Source organism: Syngnathus scovelli, chromosome 6, assembly GCF_024217435.2.
Source record: "Syngnathus scovelli strain Florida chromosome 6, RoL_Ssco_1.2, whole genome shotgun sequence".
NCBI classification, from domain to species: Eukaryota; Metazoa; Chordata; class Actinopteri; order Syngnathiformes; family Syngnathidae; genus Syngnathus; species Syngnathus scovelli.
The window spans coordinates 6,413,881-6,430,570 of record NC_090852.1 but is presented as its reverse complement, the minus strand read 5'-3'; the positions used below and the strand labels follow the sequence as shown (position 1 = coordinate 6,430,570).

Below are 16,690 nucleotides of genomic sequence, written 5' to 3'. Positions count from 1 at the left end.
TTCCACCATTTTACTCACCTAGTCAGTCAGAAAAGACACTTATGGAAAATATTCCAAGTTGTAAAATCTAATCGGCATTTATTAATAAAAGGTTAATTTCATGTGATCGATCAGCTTTTCATCTTCAAAAGGAGAAAATGTTTCATTTCTTAACCTTTAGAGGGCAGCAAAGTAGAAGAAATAAAGCAGGCGCGGGGAAACAAAAATATAAAGTAGCTCACAATAGCGGTCCTCTTTTAATTGTCAATTTTATTTTTTTGAATCAGTAATGGTCTTAGTGCCAGCGTGCTATTAGCATAAATACAGTAGCATGTGGCTATATATCATGTACTGCATTTGCTAATTTTATGCTAAAAAAAATCACTTCTGTTACTCAAATGAGTCCATAAAATGGGAGTATCTAAAATAATAATGGATAAACAACAAAATATATACAAATGAGGTTTCCATATCTTATAGTAGTACTGTGTACGTATATGTAAACAGTACTCTGAACAACGGATAACAAACCACTTTGGGCTTCGCTATTTTTTTTTCACTTTGTAAATCAACATTCACTTAAGCGTCACAGTTTTAATGTGGTACACATGTCAACTTTGTGTTAATGGGAAAAAAATATTCAAAGTCCACTGGCATGGAATATAAACTGTATTTATCGGTTCAAAAAGTCCAATGAAGTTATAGATTTAGGCACATAACTAAAAGGAAAAATAATGTGTGTGTGTGGGGGGGGGGGGGGGGGGGGGGAACTATCTTGGTTATAATATTATTAAATGAAATGTACACCATGTACAGCCAGTTGACTTTAAATGTCTACATGAACGTCTCGCACCTAGTCTTCATCATGGTGCAGTCTCCTGTGTTGACTTTTTGCTGCGGTGGTTGGCCGCCACCACCAGGTAGCTATCAGGCGTCAGGTCCTTGATGTTGAGGCCTTTTCCACCGACGGGGGATGTCTTCCCTTCCACGCGGGAGATTTGGAGCATGCGGCACGGGTCGTGCTTGAGCAAGTAGCTCTCGAATGTCTCCCATCCTCCTCCCACACGCACCATCACATGTTTGTTGTGCAGCATCTGAGCACATGTGAGCAGGATTAGATATATTAGGATTCTTGGCATTTCCCTGATTAGGGATTTGGCTTGAAGATGAGCATCACTTTGATGTTGTAGGTGATTGAATTGAGGCAGGGGAGCTTTGGGCCCCTCCAGACGTGCCTAATAAAATGGAGAGCAAGCGATGTGCTAAATGCAATAAGAAGAATCATCGTGCTTCCACCTCATGAAGAAATCGTACTGACTACAAGACAAAATAAAGAGAATAGACTGTACTAACAATTTCATGGAACACATTTTAGAATTTAGGTAACGTTTTCTACACTTCATGAAAATCTTGATGTTATTTCCACTGTCACGTTTGATTGATCACATTCCCGGGATGTTGTTTCTGCTCAGTATTTCTTCCAAATAGTGGCCCACTGCCATATCAGGGTACAGTTTCACGTTTGGTTACTATGGCAACGTCGTAGAAGAGATAGAGGAGACAAAACCATTGTTCATGGCCTTCAAGGTTTGTGCGTCACTATGGAAGCATTTTCACCAACTAGATCACATCATTACACCTACCTACAGCAAGCTGCTTTGCAAAATGTCCTCGGAATAAAGATTACACAAGTTATTATGAACATTTGTTTCCCAACACAAACATGCTGAGCTTTCTCGTTACATTGAAAGTGAGACTGTCACCTCAATCTGCGATATAAGACTTTGTTGCCCTGCAGTGGCGCAACATGCAGCATTTATAAGCTCCTTAAAAGAATGAATCGAGAGGCCATTGGCAGGGCGGTGCTTCCAATCAGCGGCAGCGGGCCTTCGGGCTTTGTGACTGTGGATTTAATGGAGCTGCATGTCCCTGAGGCATTTCAATCTTCAAGCTTTGGGACACGTCCCATGAAGGACAGGGGTCCTCGGGGCGTATATTTGACAGCGTCTCTCACAAATTCTTAGGAGGTAGTGGAACTACAACCACCTCATTTATACTTGGAGTGGAGAGTGACTTGCAGGCCTGACCTCCACATTATGGCAACCTAGCCATTATATTTGCTTTTTTTTTTTTTCATTATTAAAAGCAGCTGCTGGCTGTTCAACTGAATTTTGATTATAACATCTTTAGTGAGTGCTGAGTGACATACAAAGGTCAAACTGTATAGCTTGCACTTTGTATGAATGGGACTAGACTCATTATATACATCCGAACACTAATTATATATATATTTTGAAAAGGCTGCCTCTTTTTCTAATAATAGCTTCCAGACGTACAATAATTTTGAAATATCCAGAATATATGTGCATGTATAGAAATTATATTTTTGTCTGGCCATGTATGTGAAGTTCTTTGAGGCAAGGCAAATTGATTCCAAGCTACATTAATAAAAGCGAATTTACATGTACGCTGGGGTGAATAAAGGCAGAGTAAGCTCTTCACCACCTGTATCAAGATGAAGGTATTCAATCAGTCATACAAAAAGAAAATGAGGAAACAGAGCTTACGCGACATGTCGAGCTCTTCTGGCAGTGAAGAGCAATATTAAATAAAGCCAAACATCATCTTTAGCTCAAAAGTGTCAATTTGATTTGAGAAGCTGCTGCATGATAGTAAGCTGACAGTAGAGGACAGCGAAGAGTGACTCATCTGTGCAGAGCCTCCGAGGTGTGACTTCAGGTAAAGAGGGTTGCCAAGTAACCATCACCCCAAGGGGACGGACAATGCATGAATCAAATCTTTACGAACTGAAGAATGCATCTCCTCTTTCTCCACTCGGGAGAAAGTTGAGTAACATTTCCTGGATGAGTAGTCGATCCTGACGGTCATTGAACACTATTTGATGAAATATTTTGAAAGGAATCATTTGGTCATCACCTTGGGGAATGCGTGGCTTTTATTTTGTCTTTACAGCCAATGAGTCACATTATGCTTGACCGAGGATAGAAATTGATCCCAATAGCATTTCCAGTCAATGAGAACAGCAGGCTCTTTGCAAAATGGCCGACGTACATTCCAGAGTGTGCGTCACAGTATCACACTGTACACTCGTCGAGCAGCATCAAAAAACCAGCAGTACGTTGTACTTTTTGACAATGACACATACTCACTCGTATAAAAAGCGTTTTTTCCCCAACACGGTATCGGCCTTGCGAATGCCTCTCCACATGGAATTTATTGGGACATCTGCAGGGAGGGTCGTCAGCAATATGTCTTACCTGTCAAACACGTAACACACACACACACGTGTTATTCATATTTGTCTTTCGAGGCCAAAACGTACAAGTGGTGACTTACAGCATCGTCCAGCAGCTTCCCAGTGCTCTTCTTGCTCGAGGTGACTTTGGGAAGAGTCGGCGACGGGGTGGGTGACAATGAGGGTGATGGAGGGAGGGGTTGAACTGGGGATGCTGGAGATGGAGGAGGTAGAGGTGCTTTCTCTTCCTGTTCGATCTCTTTCTCCAGTTTGATAAGGCCGGGGGGCTCCACGTTGTACCTGTGCAGGGGCAAAGAACAAAATAACTATTTTTGTATAGACTCACATGATAGTGAATTGAAGGGTACCTGGATGCGATCCGGCCTAACTCTAACAGGCAGAGGCAGACTTCTCGTGGCTGCTTATGAAGAACTACAGAAGAAAAAAAAAAAAAAGTTAATTTGTGGTCATCAGACTGACTAACAGTAACACGCAGTGAATGAAGATGAATTAAAAGTGCTAACTGGAAAGTGAGAAGCATGGTGGGGTCAAAAAAAAAAAAAAAAATTGTCAAAGTGCTCTATTATGAAAGTGACCTTATGTAAGAACATAAAGAATGAGAGTGATAGTGTGGCGGCAGCAGCATCGTTTTTAGTTTTGTTTTGCTGACAGGGTGTTTTTTTGTGTGTAGTCTACGGTTAAGGTGAGCGAGCAATCATGTTGAGGAGGCACACCACGCCATGTGACTCACACCACAGCAAAACATCACACACACTACATCCATGGCACGGTAGCAAACCTTTTTGTTGTTCAACTGACAAATTCCTTTCAGGGAATGAAGGGAGGGGGAAAAAAAAAAGAAAGAGACAGTTGTCAGCTGCTCAGTGTTGTGAGGACGTTCACTGAGCGGTTGGCTCAATAAGTGTGAAACGTGGCCTTCCAAAATGATTAGCGACACTCCAGCGGGTATTGGGAAAAAAATTATGATTGCGTGAATATTCGTGCAATTTATGATACTTCAAGGGTCACATGTTGTACATCTGATTGTGTTACATCACACACGTCGACATGACAACACGAGCAGGAAAGAGAACTGTGCCTACTCTAGGTTGAGGAAAACATTTACATAGTGTTGCCCTACTTTCCTGACACTCTTCTTCTGCCCGTACTTTTGTCTGTACGTTCAATTCATTTACGCTAATATTAGTAAGCATGTCAGATTTTTTTTTTATATTATTTTTTATATTTATGAACCTAAAAAATTTATTTTGGCAAAAATATTCTTTGTTTTGGTCAGTCTTTTGATCTCTTTTTTTAATCTTGTAAACAAGACAATTTATATTTAAAAAAAATAAAACTAGAGATGAAACTAAACCCTGATTCATGCTAGTTTAAAAAATAATAATTATTCATGATCATATTGCTTTAATGTGGTCATTTTAAACACAGAAATGTTTCATTTTGAGGCGATATAATCATCGTGTTTCCTTTTGAGAAATATTTTTCACATGGGTTTCTCCTCACTGGTACAAGCAAAGCCATTTAATCATCCACTCACCTAAACCCTCAGACTCAAACAAACACGTTTCCCCTACTCCAACCTCACGACACCAAGACAGAAAGTTGGCTGTGTTGTCCCGGGCAAAGAAAGAGCCAGACGGCGCAGTTCGCCGGCATGGAATCCTCCGGTAAGGAATAACCTAGTTAACACATGAACAGGTGAGCAGATGATTAGAAAATCCGAATCAAAAAGATCATTCATGGAACCCCCACGGCACACTGGTGCAACATCAACGTGTACTAAAACCCTTCCCACCACCGTTTCCTTCTCCATCTGCTTCGAGGCTCTTGTTTCAGACCAGGATGGGGAACCTTTTTTCACACCGATCAATATGGGAGATGGCGGGCCAGAATAGTGCTCGCTACTGTTACTGTTACTACGTTACTGGGCTCGCTATGATTGGAGATCAGATGACATGCTCATGCCCCACATCCCCCACGTCGTCTCTTTGGGGAGATCTATTCGCCTTACTGTGGTTTTATACAGGATATGTGCGATGATAAAAGGTGCGATGACATCATGCTGGAAATATGCAGTCTTTGCGGGTATTTTTCTTTTCTGTCCAGGCTCTCCTTGAGATGTTTTTGTCTGCAGAACTTTACTGTCTACCCTATGTTTATGTTCAATTGCTTTCCTGCCAAGAGCAGTTAAAGGGGAAGTCAAGGCAAACGTTTTCTTTACGTTAAAATGTTCTATGCTGCTCTACTAGTCTGAACATGTTTTTGATTAATTTTGCATTTGTGGAATATGAATTAATAAGCAAAATCCACCAGTTTTTATCCATCTTAGGGGGGCAGCCATTTTGCCACTGTCAACTGAAAAGATGACAAATTAACGACCAATTGTGGCTCAGCTTGTAAACGTCACATGAACAAACTCAAACAATAGACGAGCCTTGATTGGTCGCCTGAGCTCGAAAAACCGTGATGTCACTTTCAGTTGACACAAAGGGACAAAATGGCCGCCCCCCTGTTATGGAAAGCATTTTACTGCTTAATTCACATTCAGTTTGTCTGTTTAAGTTAATTTTCAGCTTCTCAGAGAATAGTACTGAATGGTCTAGTACTGAATCATTCTTGAAATCCAAAAGCAGAAAATACATTTTCTTCCTCCGACTGCATTCTTATCCAGATTCTCCCCGAAATCAAACAGATTCTTGCTCACTATAAGTACCTCTCCATACCAAGAGTGCAGTTTTGGTGGACCTCTGCAGACTCAAGATGATCAAACAACATCACTCACTCTGATGTTTCCTGGAGGTAGGCATATTCCCAAGCACTTCTACCTTCACATCTGCACATACTCAACCTCCAACCCCTGAGACAGCAATAAAATCCACAAGATAATGACGTGGTTGCATTGAGCGTACCCCACAGTGGTGATATGACAAGAAAGACATATCATCCATTTTTCATAAAATGGAAGCAATACACATGGGGAGGATGGCGAGACAGCAACCGCAAAAAAGTACTTTATCATCTCTGCTGGAATCACTTAGTCCCACAAAACATAGGATTTAGAAAGCATCTTGAACACACATGGACATTTGCTTACGTGTGGTGACGTATTACATTTAAGTCCACAATGAGCTGATGAAGCATTATTCGACTTAACTGGAACCTTAGGAGTGTCATGTACGCCGTTTGTAGGAGGCTTGGCTGATGTTATTCATTCTTCATGCCTCATTGCTCTCGGTGTGATAGCAATAAAAAGCACTCACTATGATACAGTATGCTCTCTGCGCAACAACTGCATACAAACTTTGGCAATCAACTTTTTTAGCAGGAGCTTCTGTCGTCCTACGCTCTTGACCTCAAACATTTCCTCACATCTGTTCTGGGATCAGGAGACGCACCGTCATCAGCACAACCACGGCCCCACTGCAGACATCAACAAGTTGTGCCGAAGCGCCAACAAAGGAGTCTTGTGCTTCCCATTTGCCCTCCAAACAGAAACTCGAGCTGGTCATTTTTGTTTTTTTCTCCCTCAGACAGAAGCGTGTAATCACTCGAGCGCGACATGTCTGGTCAAATATCAACACTGACTAACATGCATCGGGTATTATTTTAAATCATTTTGGATGGATCCCCTTAAGAAGGCAATTATTGCTTGCTATTGAATCATTTACAGATATTCACTGTTTTCCTAGGAGCATATGGACATTTATTAAGCAAGAGGTTCAACAAAAGAAGCTTCTATTGATCTTATTGAGTGAAATTTAATAGTATCATATATTTATCATATACTTCCGCCCACATCGCCGTTGGCTCTCGATCGCTCTTCGGACACAAAGTATGGCAGCGGACCAAGAGGTTTGTACGGCTTCGTGCATCAACTGCACCCTTCTCTTAGAGAGGTTGTCTCTGCTAGAGGGACGTGTCCGCCAGTTAGAGCAGAATAGTTCGATAACAGTAGTTGTGGCGGACACAGCCCGCTAGCCCGGTTAGCATTAGTCCCAAGCGGCTTGCTAATCGCGATGAGCCAGGTAAGACGCATAGCCGTCCAAAGTCATCTCGGTCCACTGGCCCTCGCACTTTGGTCATAGGTGACTCCATTACCCGAAACATTACGCTTAAAAATCCAGCCACGGTAATGTGTATTCCTGGGGGCAGAGCACCCGACATAGAAGCTGATCTTAGGGAGCTGACTCGCAATAGGCCTCGTCAACAGCGTAGTTCCACCAATACTAGCTACTCGGACATAGTGATACACGTCGGCTCCAATGATGTTAGGATGAGACAATCACAGATCACAAAGAAAAACATAGCGAGGACTTGTGATCTTGCCAGAAAGATGAGTCGGCATCAAGTATTTGTCTCTGGCCCCCTGCCTGGGAGAGGCACTGATGAGAGGTTTAGTAGATTACTCTCCCTTGATCGATGGATGGCTGGGTTCTGTAAAAAGCAGGGACTGTATTTTATAGATAACTGGTCCTCCTTCTGGGGCCGCCCCGACCTGCTGAGGAAGGACGGCCTTCACCCTAACCGTAAAGGCGCCTTCACTCTTTCTAGGAATATAGATTACTGTCTGAGCCACTCATGACAGGTCACTTTAGAGCAGGCCAGGGCACAGGTGATTAGACCACCTGTGAGGAAGGGTTTGGAGTCTGTTAAGTTAAAGTTAACTAGTGCTAGGCTAGACTTTCAGCATACACATAGCTCCTTGTGTAGATTAGAGCGCGACAGTTTGAATAGTGCTACAGTACACATAAACACACTTTCTACTGGGGTAGTAGACAAATCCAATCACTCCGTCCCGACCGGTCTTGCTGATGAAACGGTTCCTGTTTTAGATAACTTCACATGTGTAACAAATAGTAACCAGCAAATTCCCACGGTCGTTTCATCCCACCGCGCTAATAAACTTTTGAGAGGTGATGTTAGGCCTAGAGAACACAATTTTACTCGCATCCCGTTTAAAAATCCTTTGATAGATACGCACCCTTATCGACCGATTACACTTAAACTCGGTTTTATGAATATTAGATCGCTTCATACGAAAGCAGTTCTCGTTAATGACCTTATCACGGAACATAATCTAAACGTTTTTGGTCTTTGCGAGACCTGGTTAAAACCTAATGAACTGCTGCCACTTAACGAGGCCTCGCCTCCAAATTTTGTGAGCTCGCATGTGGCGCGTCCTCGAAAAAAGGGTGGGGGTGTCGCCCTCATCTTAAATTCTGAGCTTAGATTTAGGCCTCGCTCAATCCACGTATTTAAAACATTTGAAGTTCTCATTATGTGATCCACTGCTTTACCGTCATTTTATCTTGCTGTTATTTACCGTCCACCCGGGGCTTACTCTGGCTTCCTGGATGAATTTTCAGAATTTGTGGCTGATCTAGTGACAAATGCAGATAATATAGTTATCATGGGTGATTTCAACATCCACATGAATTCACCGTCAGAACCACTGACTTCGGCATTTCAGACTTTAATCGGTACGTTTGGTTTTACGCAAGCCGTACAGGCACCAACGCATAAGAATGGAAATACCTTAGATCTGGTATTATCCCAGGGACTAGCAACCTCAAATATAGCAGTACTGCCATACACTACTGTTTTGTCTGATCATTTCTTAATAAAATTTTAAATTTTAGTTCCTTGTCAAAGACAAGAGAGCAATCAGAATTATAGCAGCCGTAATTTTAACTCCATGACTGCAACTGCGCTATCTGAGTTACTGTCGCCGGCAACCGCCATGTTTCCCGCATACAGCGGCTCTATTGATAATCTTACAAAGGAATTCAATGCGACATTATTAAAAGCCATCGACTCTGTGGCGCCGCTACGTCTGAAAACTCACCGTAGATGGCCAACTCCGTGGTTCACAGATGAAACATGTACGCTTAAACAATTATGTAGAAAGCATGAGCGCAGATGGCGTTTAACCAAACTTGAGGTTTTCCATCAGGCATAGAAGGACAGCCTCCTGAAATATAAAGATGCGCTTATCTTAGCAAAAACCCGTTATTTTTCGCAAGTCATTAATCTCAATAAAAACAATCCTAAATACCTATTTGATACAGTGGCAAAGCTAACTCTGCGCCAGCCGACCCCCGATAGCTCCTTCCACTCAGCTGACGAGTTTATGAAATGTTTTGCTCAAAAGATTGAGCCCATTAGGGACGAGATCAAGAATACCATTCCAATCGCTCCGCCGGTTACTAGCGCTGGGGATCATGCAATAACCTTCTCAAATTTTAAAAGCGTGTCCCTTGAAATGCTTACACAATTGGTTAGTGCGGCTAAACAAACAACATGTTTACTCGACCCGCTTCCAGCCAAACTACTTAAAGAATTATTTCCAATTTTAGGACCGTCCGTCTTAAATATAATCAATCTGTCTGTTTCCTCTGGGATAGTGCCAACAGCCTTTAAAACCGCTATTATTAAACCGCTACTTAAGCGAGCAAATCTTGACCAGGACTGTCTCAGTAATTATTGGCCAGTTTCAAACCTCCCATTCATAGCAAAACTTCTTGAAAAAGTAGTAGCGCAGCAGCTTATTGATTACATGGTCGCTAATAATCGATATGACTCTTTTCAGTCTGGTTTTAGAGCTAATCATTCCACAGAGACAGCACTTGCTAAAGTGACTAATGATCTCCTCATAGCAATGGATTAAAATACGTCGTCTGTATTGTTACTACTCGATCTTAGTGCTGCCTTTGACACTGTAGACTTCGATATTTTATTACGGCGTCTTAAAAGTTGTGTTGGTATTTCAGGGTCAGCACTAAGCTGGTTCTATTCCTATCCATCAGACAGGACGCACCGAGCGGTCCATGGCAATACGTCCTCTGAGCTCTATAATGTTACGTGTGGTGTCCCACAGGGATTGGTACTCGGACCGATTTAATTTAATATTTATATGATTCCGCTTGGGGACATAATACGTAAATATGATATTAGTTTTCAATGCTACGCGGATGACACCCAATTATATATGCCGTTATCGATGACAGATCCGTGGGACCGTTGTAATCTCGAGGCGTGCCTTGCGGAGATCAAGCAATGGATGTCTCTCAACTTCCTTCGTTTTAACCCAGATAAAACTGAGATGTTGATAATTGGTCCTACTCGTTATCAATGGAATGGAATGTAATTGGAATGCCCTACCAATGGATATTAGAACTACTTCCTCAGTAGAAACATTTAAGACACGTTTAAAGACACATATCTATGAGATGGCCTTTAACTAACTTGTAGTGGCCGATTCAGACGGAGTTTGTTTTGTTCTCTCTGCCCACCCCCTCCCTGGCTGGGGAGGGAGTTAGGTGGCGCAAAAGCTGATAGCGGCTAGCTGGATTCTCGGGGACCAATTCAAGATGAGGAAACTGCAGCTCAACCTCCTTGAAGACACTGCCAGGACAATCGAGGGCACCTCCGACATCCATTTTTTTCATTGATTTCCATATTTTGTATTACTTGTGCCCTCTCTGCATCCATTACAACCTGGTGATCCTGAAAGGGGGATCCTTCCATCTGTGGTCCCTTCTCAAGGTTTCTCATTTGCCCCTGGCAGTGTTTTTTTGAGTTTTTCCTTGCCCTTTTGGGAGCTTAAGATCAGGGGATGCTTTGAGAATAATTGTCAATTTTTGGCTATGTGAAGCCCTTTGAGACTGTTTGTGATTTAGGGCTATACAAATAAACTTGACTTAACTTGACTTGATTTGACGTTGGAATTACGAGGGTCGATAAAACGTTACTGCTAATGCCCAGCGACCGGTCTCGAATCAATTAGATTAGAGTTGAGCGCTAACTCATGACATGTGTGAGGAGGGTTAATTTGTCAGCTCAACGAATAGCAACAGATTTGCAATGTAGATGTAAAAAGCATCACAAATCTGGATTTCAACAGAATTGATCCTAATCTTGTTTCCTGTCTCACTCAAGTCTTTAACATCTCTGTTAGCATTTAGCAGACTAATGTAATAATAGTGACAGTGCCCCAATTTTGACTACCTTTCTATTGTTGAGAGCAGACAGGTCTCCACTATTTTGCCTGAACTTTTCCTGCAGCGTCTCAGCCAGCTGGCACAGGAGGAAGCCGTTGTCCAAGCGTTCCATGAAGCTCTCAGCGGTGATTTCCAGGCCTGATCAAGGGACACACAAATGAAAAATTAGGGGGAATCCAGCACGGGAAATTCATCATAAATATGTGAAGGAGATTGTGATGCAAGAAACGACTCTGGAGACGCCACGCCTGGTTGAGCCTGCCTTGTGCGGCTCTGCAGTTCTTCATTATGTTGCTACTTGTAAAAAGGTGTTTCATTAGGAGAATGGCTAAAAACAAAGGTCAAAGTTCAAATGTGTACCTGTATAGTTAACCTGCACACTAAGTAGAGCTAGAGCAGATTAACAATCAAAATGTGGTGTCCAATTAACTGACTCCCAGTGGTTCATTCTTTTTCAGTGAGATCGTGAAATAGGAGGTGGTGGCAAGGAGGGGTGCCTGTGGAAAGAAACCGGAGATTTTTTTTTTTCTTCATCCCTTTCTGTTTCTTATAGCAGGGAAGTCTGGGGGTTCACAGCATTTAATGATTTCCAAATGTTGTCTTGCGCCCAGAAAAAGAGATTGCAAATCTTGAGAAATACTCGACTTACAGTATACGCACATGCTCCCTTCAAGTCCTGCTGTGTGAGGACAATTTATTCCAGATAGACTTCGAAGTATTTCATTTTGGCTCCTCCATCCTATAAATGCCTCTGCCTCCCATTACCACATGACTCATCAATACAAGCGAGTGTCCTCCTCCCACTCAAACGGTAGACTTTTCGCCATATTTCTTCTCCCTTCTCTGCTTACCATAACAGCCCCTTCAGGGGCTTTAAACGCGCTCAACCTCGAGAAGACAGCTGAAACTAATATTACTATTTATGTATTTAATCGCAACATTAACAGCTAATATCTATCTATCTATCTATCTATCTATCTATCTATCTATCTATCTATCTATCTATCTATCTATCTATCTATCTATCTATCTATCTATCTATCTATCTATCTATCTATCTATCTACCTACCTATCTACCTATCTACCTATCTACCTATCTACCTACCTACCTACCTACCTACCTACCTACCTACCTACCTACCTACCTATCTGCTAGCTCGCTATAGCTAGCTCACTAGCTAGCTAAATAGCTAGCTCACTATCTAGTTATGTAGCTATCTTAGGTACAGCCACTGTAATGATTTAAAAAAAGCTAACATGTTATGTTCAGAAATTATTTTTATAAAATGGAAAAAATGGGTACTTACTATACTTATAATTTTTGCAATGGTGCCACTTTTTATTCATTCTTTTTGCTCAAGGGCTTTTCCCTGTTTTAGATCAGTCATTTTACTATTATTTATACATAGTGTGGTTCTTACTGGTGAGAGAAAACAACAACTTTGCAGTCTTCCCATACTTACTATGTTACACATAAACGTGACAGCATTAACGTTTTCATGTCTCATATAAGACACAAACCCAGTTTACTCATTGTTTCTCAAGCCTACTCGTATTGTTTACTATAAGCACATGGCAGATTTAAACCACATTAGAGCCACTATGTTATTCATGCTTTTGTTCTGTCAGTGCATTGCTGTTTAACAAGAGAACACGCAGTGATTTATTAGACAATAGCAAGCCTGCTGCTGCTCTTCCACGACTCCTTACCACAGGTGCGGCATTATCCCCGAGCTGTAATGATGCCCATTATTCAATTAAGGCAAATCTATAGGAGCTTATGTAGGACTCGTGCAACATTGGTGGTTCAGCTTTACTTAAATTTAAAGTAATACAACTTAACAGTTGATTTAAGGCTTTTTGAAGGTGAGCTATTTTTAATTCAATTAACTTTGTATGCTAGAATTTTCACATAACCTGATAGAGACTGGTGGGGGGGTTAGTGTGCACGCTCACCAAGCATATTGGTGAGCCAGAGGGCGAGGTCTTCCTTCATAGGCAACAAGCTGGCTTCATGTCGACTGGCCAACCACTGGTGGTACTGTTGCATGTCTGTCAGGCCGGGGCTGCTCGGATGTTTGGGACTGAGGTAGCTGCACATGGTTTCCAATGGATAACCTAGAGCAGTGAGAGATAGAAGACAGGACACATGAACATCTGGAAAGGAAACTTCCAGCCTGTCCGTTTGCATGGATTATTTTGACTTTATTCTATTTTTTTAGCAATAGTCATGCCATCACATACAATAAAATAGTAAACATAACACATAATACATTTCACACAGTGAGGCTCAATGGCCCAATTATATGATTGGATCTCATTAGATTGTAACTAATGAAATGGCACGTGTCATGTAAAATAAAGCTGAACGAGATTTTAACATGTGATTTGTGGGTGAAAAGTTGTGATCTAACAGTGGACATTCTGGGTTGTAATTCCCACAAAGAAAACAACAGACAAAAGACTTTGTCCTATGGGCCAAATAGCGGTTTGGTTTTTAGTACATCTGATGACATCAATGACATAAAAGAAGCACATTAACGCAGCTGGACTCATTTTGCTTGGATAGAAGGAAACTGAAAAAGCGTCTTGCATTCAGTCCACCGTGTGTAGTTTAAGTCACTTCAAGATACTCAACAAGGCAGCAGGCCTTATTAATGCGCCCTGGCGAGGGACTGCACTTGCCATCAATATTCAAAGCCATATTTAACTGGTCCTTTGCGCCTGTAATGTGATTTCCTTCACTAAACGCAACCTTCCAATATCCACCTTTGCCAAGTGTTGAAAATCTTTCACATTCTACTCCACAGGCGCTCAGGCTTCAAGTCGGGAATTCCACCATTAAGACTGCTGGCTTGGAGTAGGAGGTAGCGCGGCTGTGCAGACATGATGACATTGTAAGGAATATGGAGCATGTTTCATTGAAGAATAACAGAAGAAACCGAAGCAGAAGAAAAGGCTCTAAAGATCTTTTTTCCAAGTTGCTAAGAAAACAGTATGAATTAGACAAATATGACTGGTGTGCACCATTTACAAAAAAAGAAGGGACTCCATCTGGAGTTGGATGACGCTGAACCATACTGTGGACATCTTCCTGGAGACAAGCTCACCTTGACCTGTCTTGACATCCACAACTCAGAAGACGGTCAGCAGCAGCACACAGGTACTATATTCCCACCAGCACCGTGGAGCAGGCTGGCAGGCTGAATGGGGGGCAGCGGGACAAGTTCTCATGTCTCACAGCTTCAGCAAACAAGACCATTGTAAGCCACTCAGTGTCAATTCAGCAGAATTGTGGCGAGTGGTTGACTCCAAAACATAAATGTATAAATTAACTCATCTCATGATGATGATAGGATTTAATTTGTAGTATTTGATTGTTATTATTTTATTACTTAATTTTATTATCATTTATTTTTATCATTTTTTCTGATCAAAGTCAGCAAGGCAGTGGATGAAACTGGCAGCAACTGGCTGGGCACAAAATATAATTTGATCAAGTCTGATGATCGATATTAATACACGGCCACGAGTTGACACAAATTGACCTTGTGACATTATTTTGTACTAAATTAGACAGGATATTTGTTCACTATACTGTTTAGTACATTGATTGCTCTTGTTGGAGATATTGTAAGTCGAAGCATATAACCTTAACTGTTGATGACCCCACCGTGTAAAAAAAAAAAAAAAAAATGCTACTGACCTCACAATAGTGTCATTTGACATACTGTAGCTTGTTTGATTTGTCTTCCTTTAACTCAAAAGCTGCATTGTTCTTCAGAAATGTGACTCAACATCTCATTGAGGTTTGAGCCACATCTTCCTGGGGAAATGTCTTTAAAAGAAACAACCAATTGTTGTTCTGGCCTGGCACCACGCTGTTGCCTGACCTCCTCAAGAGCATGTCAAAAAACATACCTAACCTTGCTGGACTTTTTTGTACGCATACATCCTACTAAACCTGCCAGCTACAATTTCCCAGAGTCAGATTCCAGATCCAGATGTTGACTCTGGATTAGGAACAGAAGACCTGCACAATACTCCTCAAATATACAAAGATATAAATGTAAACATTTCTCAGAACAGAGGCCTTGTGACTGCCATGAAAGGAACATAATATATAGTGGCTAGCTGTAGATTGCTGCGGGAATAGCAAACGGATGGGAACTTCAGCAACTGAATCAATTATAACAAAAAAAAAACAAGAGTGGCTCTGTTGTTCTAATCCTTCCTTCTTGAGATCTGGAGCAAGATTTGTCAACAGGGGCAAAAGTTCAGTGTTGTTTACATGTAAACGTTATGTGTGCCGTGTATCAAATTGTATCACCTGTTATATTTAACAGTCAACAAGGTGAACTTGCAATAAGTGTTTCGCCCATGAGCCATAAAACCTCATCTGGGATCATGTGCCAGTTTAGCCTATGTTCATTCAGTTCGAAACAGGATACATCAGGCCTTTACTAAACCATATGCTTCACATACACTGTCAATAAATAACATTTAAGTTCATAAAACATATGGATGACTTCATATGGAAATTCTTGCACCGCACATGATTTATTGCTGTGCCTGAATTCAGTTGAATAGATTTGCAGCGGATTAACTGCTACACTTTACAACTGCAATTGGCATTAAAAACATCTCTATTCATCAACAGTTGCTAAATATCAAAAAGCCAAATCAGATAATCCGCCAGTCAGGATGCAGGCTTAAGGGTGATGAGTCATGACACAAATTCAAGAGTCCACTGCTTAATTAAAAACATCCCAACAGCTATAGAACCTCTAACTAAATATCAATTATCGGCTTTTAGTTGTCATCAAGTAACAATTTATTTCATCCTAACAGTTGCTAAATTCAAACAAATTGTGACCAGAAGACAAACAGTGCATGAAGTGTCCAAGAAGGCAGTTTATCATCAGTGCTCACCTTTCAGAGTTCAGCTGCTGGGAGCTCACCTTCCTCTCACTCGTCCTTTGAGCTGCGTGTTTCTACTTTTCATGCTTTAAACTGCCGTGCACCCTCCTACAGGTTACTCAACAGACTGGACCAGACCAGAGAGCTCTGCACAACGAGCTGTCGACACACACGCTCACACAGTTGATGGGAGGGAAGTTTGATCTTCCCACCTCCCCCTCACTAACAGGCTGTCTCATTATGCCATATCTGGATTACATTCAATAAAACTGTTCGATAAAGTATCCCATGCACATTGTGCCATTTCATTTGTGTCATGACCAGATAAATTGTAGAGACTTTTTATTTAACAAACAACACACACTTTGCCATTGTACAGTGAAAATATTGACTATGATTTAAAAAAAACAAAAAACTTTCAGCAAATAACTCCTAGGTATTTAACTATATCAAATTTACCCTTTCGTGGGATTTGCGTTACTCATGTATTTAAGAACTAACAATTCAGTACCA

The 16,690-nt window shown here is 41.4% G+C and overlaps 1 protein-coding gene and 1 long non-coding RNA gene across 3 annotated transcripts; one reads left to right on the top strand and one right to left on the bottom strand.

Moving 5' to 3' along the window:
* Positions 1-231: 231 nt before the first annotated feature.
* Positions 232-16,380, bottom strand: LOC125970140 (growth arrest-specific protein 2). 2 transcript variants are annotated; one of them, XM_049722162.2, is made up of 8 exons: positions 16,190-16,380; positions 13,214-13,375; positions 11,264-11,394; positions 4,794-4,935; positions 3,604-3,667; positions 3,337-3,535; positions 3,150-3,257; positions 232-1,073 (listed from the first exon to the last, which is right to left on the bottom strand). In XM_049722162.2, the coding sequence occupies exons 2-8, from the start codon at positions 13,356-13,358 to the stop codon at positions 843-845; spliced, it is 1,020 nt and encodes a 339-aa protein (XP_049578119.1). In that variant the 5' UTR covers positions 13,359-13,375; positions 16,190-16,380; the 3' UTR covers positions 232-842. The 2 variants fall into 2 exon arrangements, with proteins under 2 accessions (XP_049578119.1, XP_068507317.1); XM_068651216.1 differs by lacking the exon at positions 16,190-16,380 and adding an exon at positions 14,027-14,105.
* LOC125970158 (uncharacterized) lies at positions 12,944-16,446 on the top strand. Its single transcript, XR_007482019.2, has 3 exons — positions 12,944-13,123; positions 14,068-14,420; positions 16,292-16,446. It is a non-coding gene; the product is annotated as an uncharacterized lncRNA (long non-coding RNA).
* Positions 16,447-16,690: the final 244 nt, after the last annotated feature.

Coding starts and splice junctions, on each gene's coding strand:
- LOC125970140 (XM_049722162.2), bottom strand. CDS start 13,358: ATGTGCAGCTACCTCAGTCCCAAACATCCGAGCAGCCCCGGCCTGACA. Junction 4,936..11,263: donor CTGCTCTCAACAATAGAAAG/GTAGTCAAAATT, acceptor TGTGTTAACTAG/GTTATTCCTTACCGGAGGAT. Junction 3,536..3,603: donor TTAGGCCGGATCGCATCCAG/GTACCCTTCAAT, acceptor GCCCCTGCACAG/GTACAACGTGGAGCCCCCCG.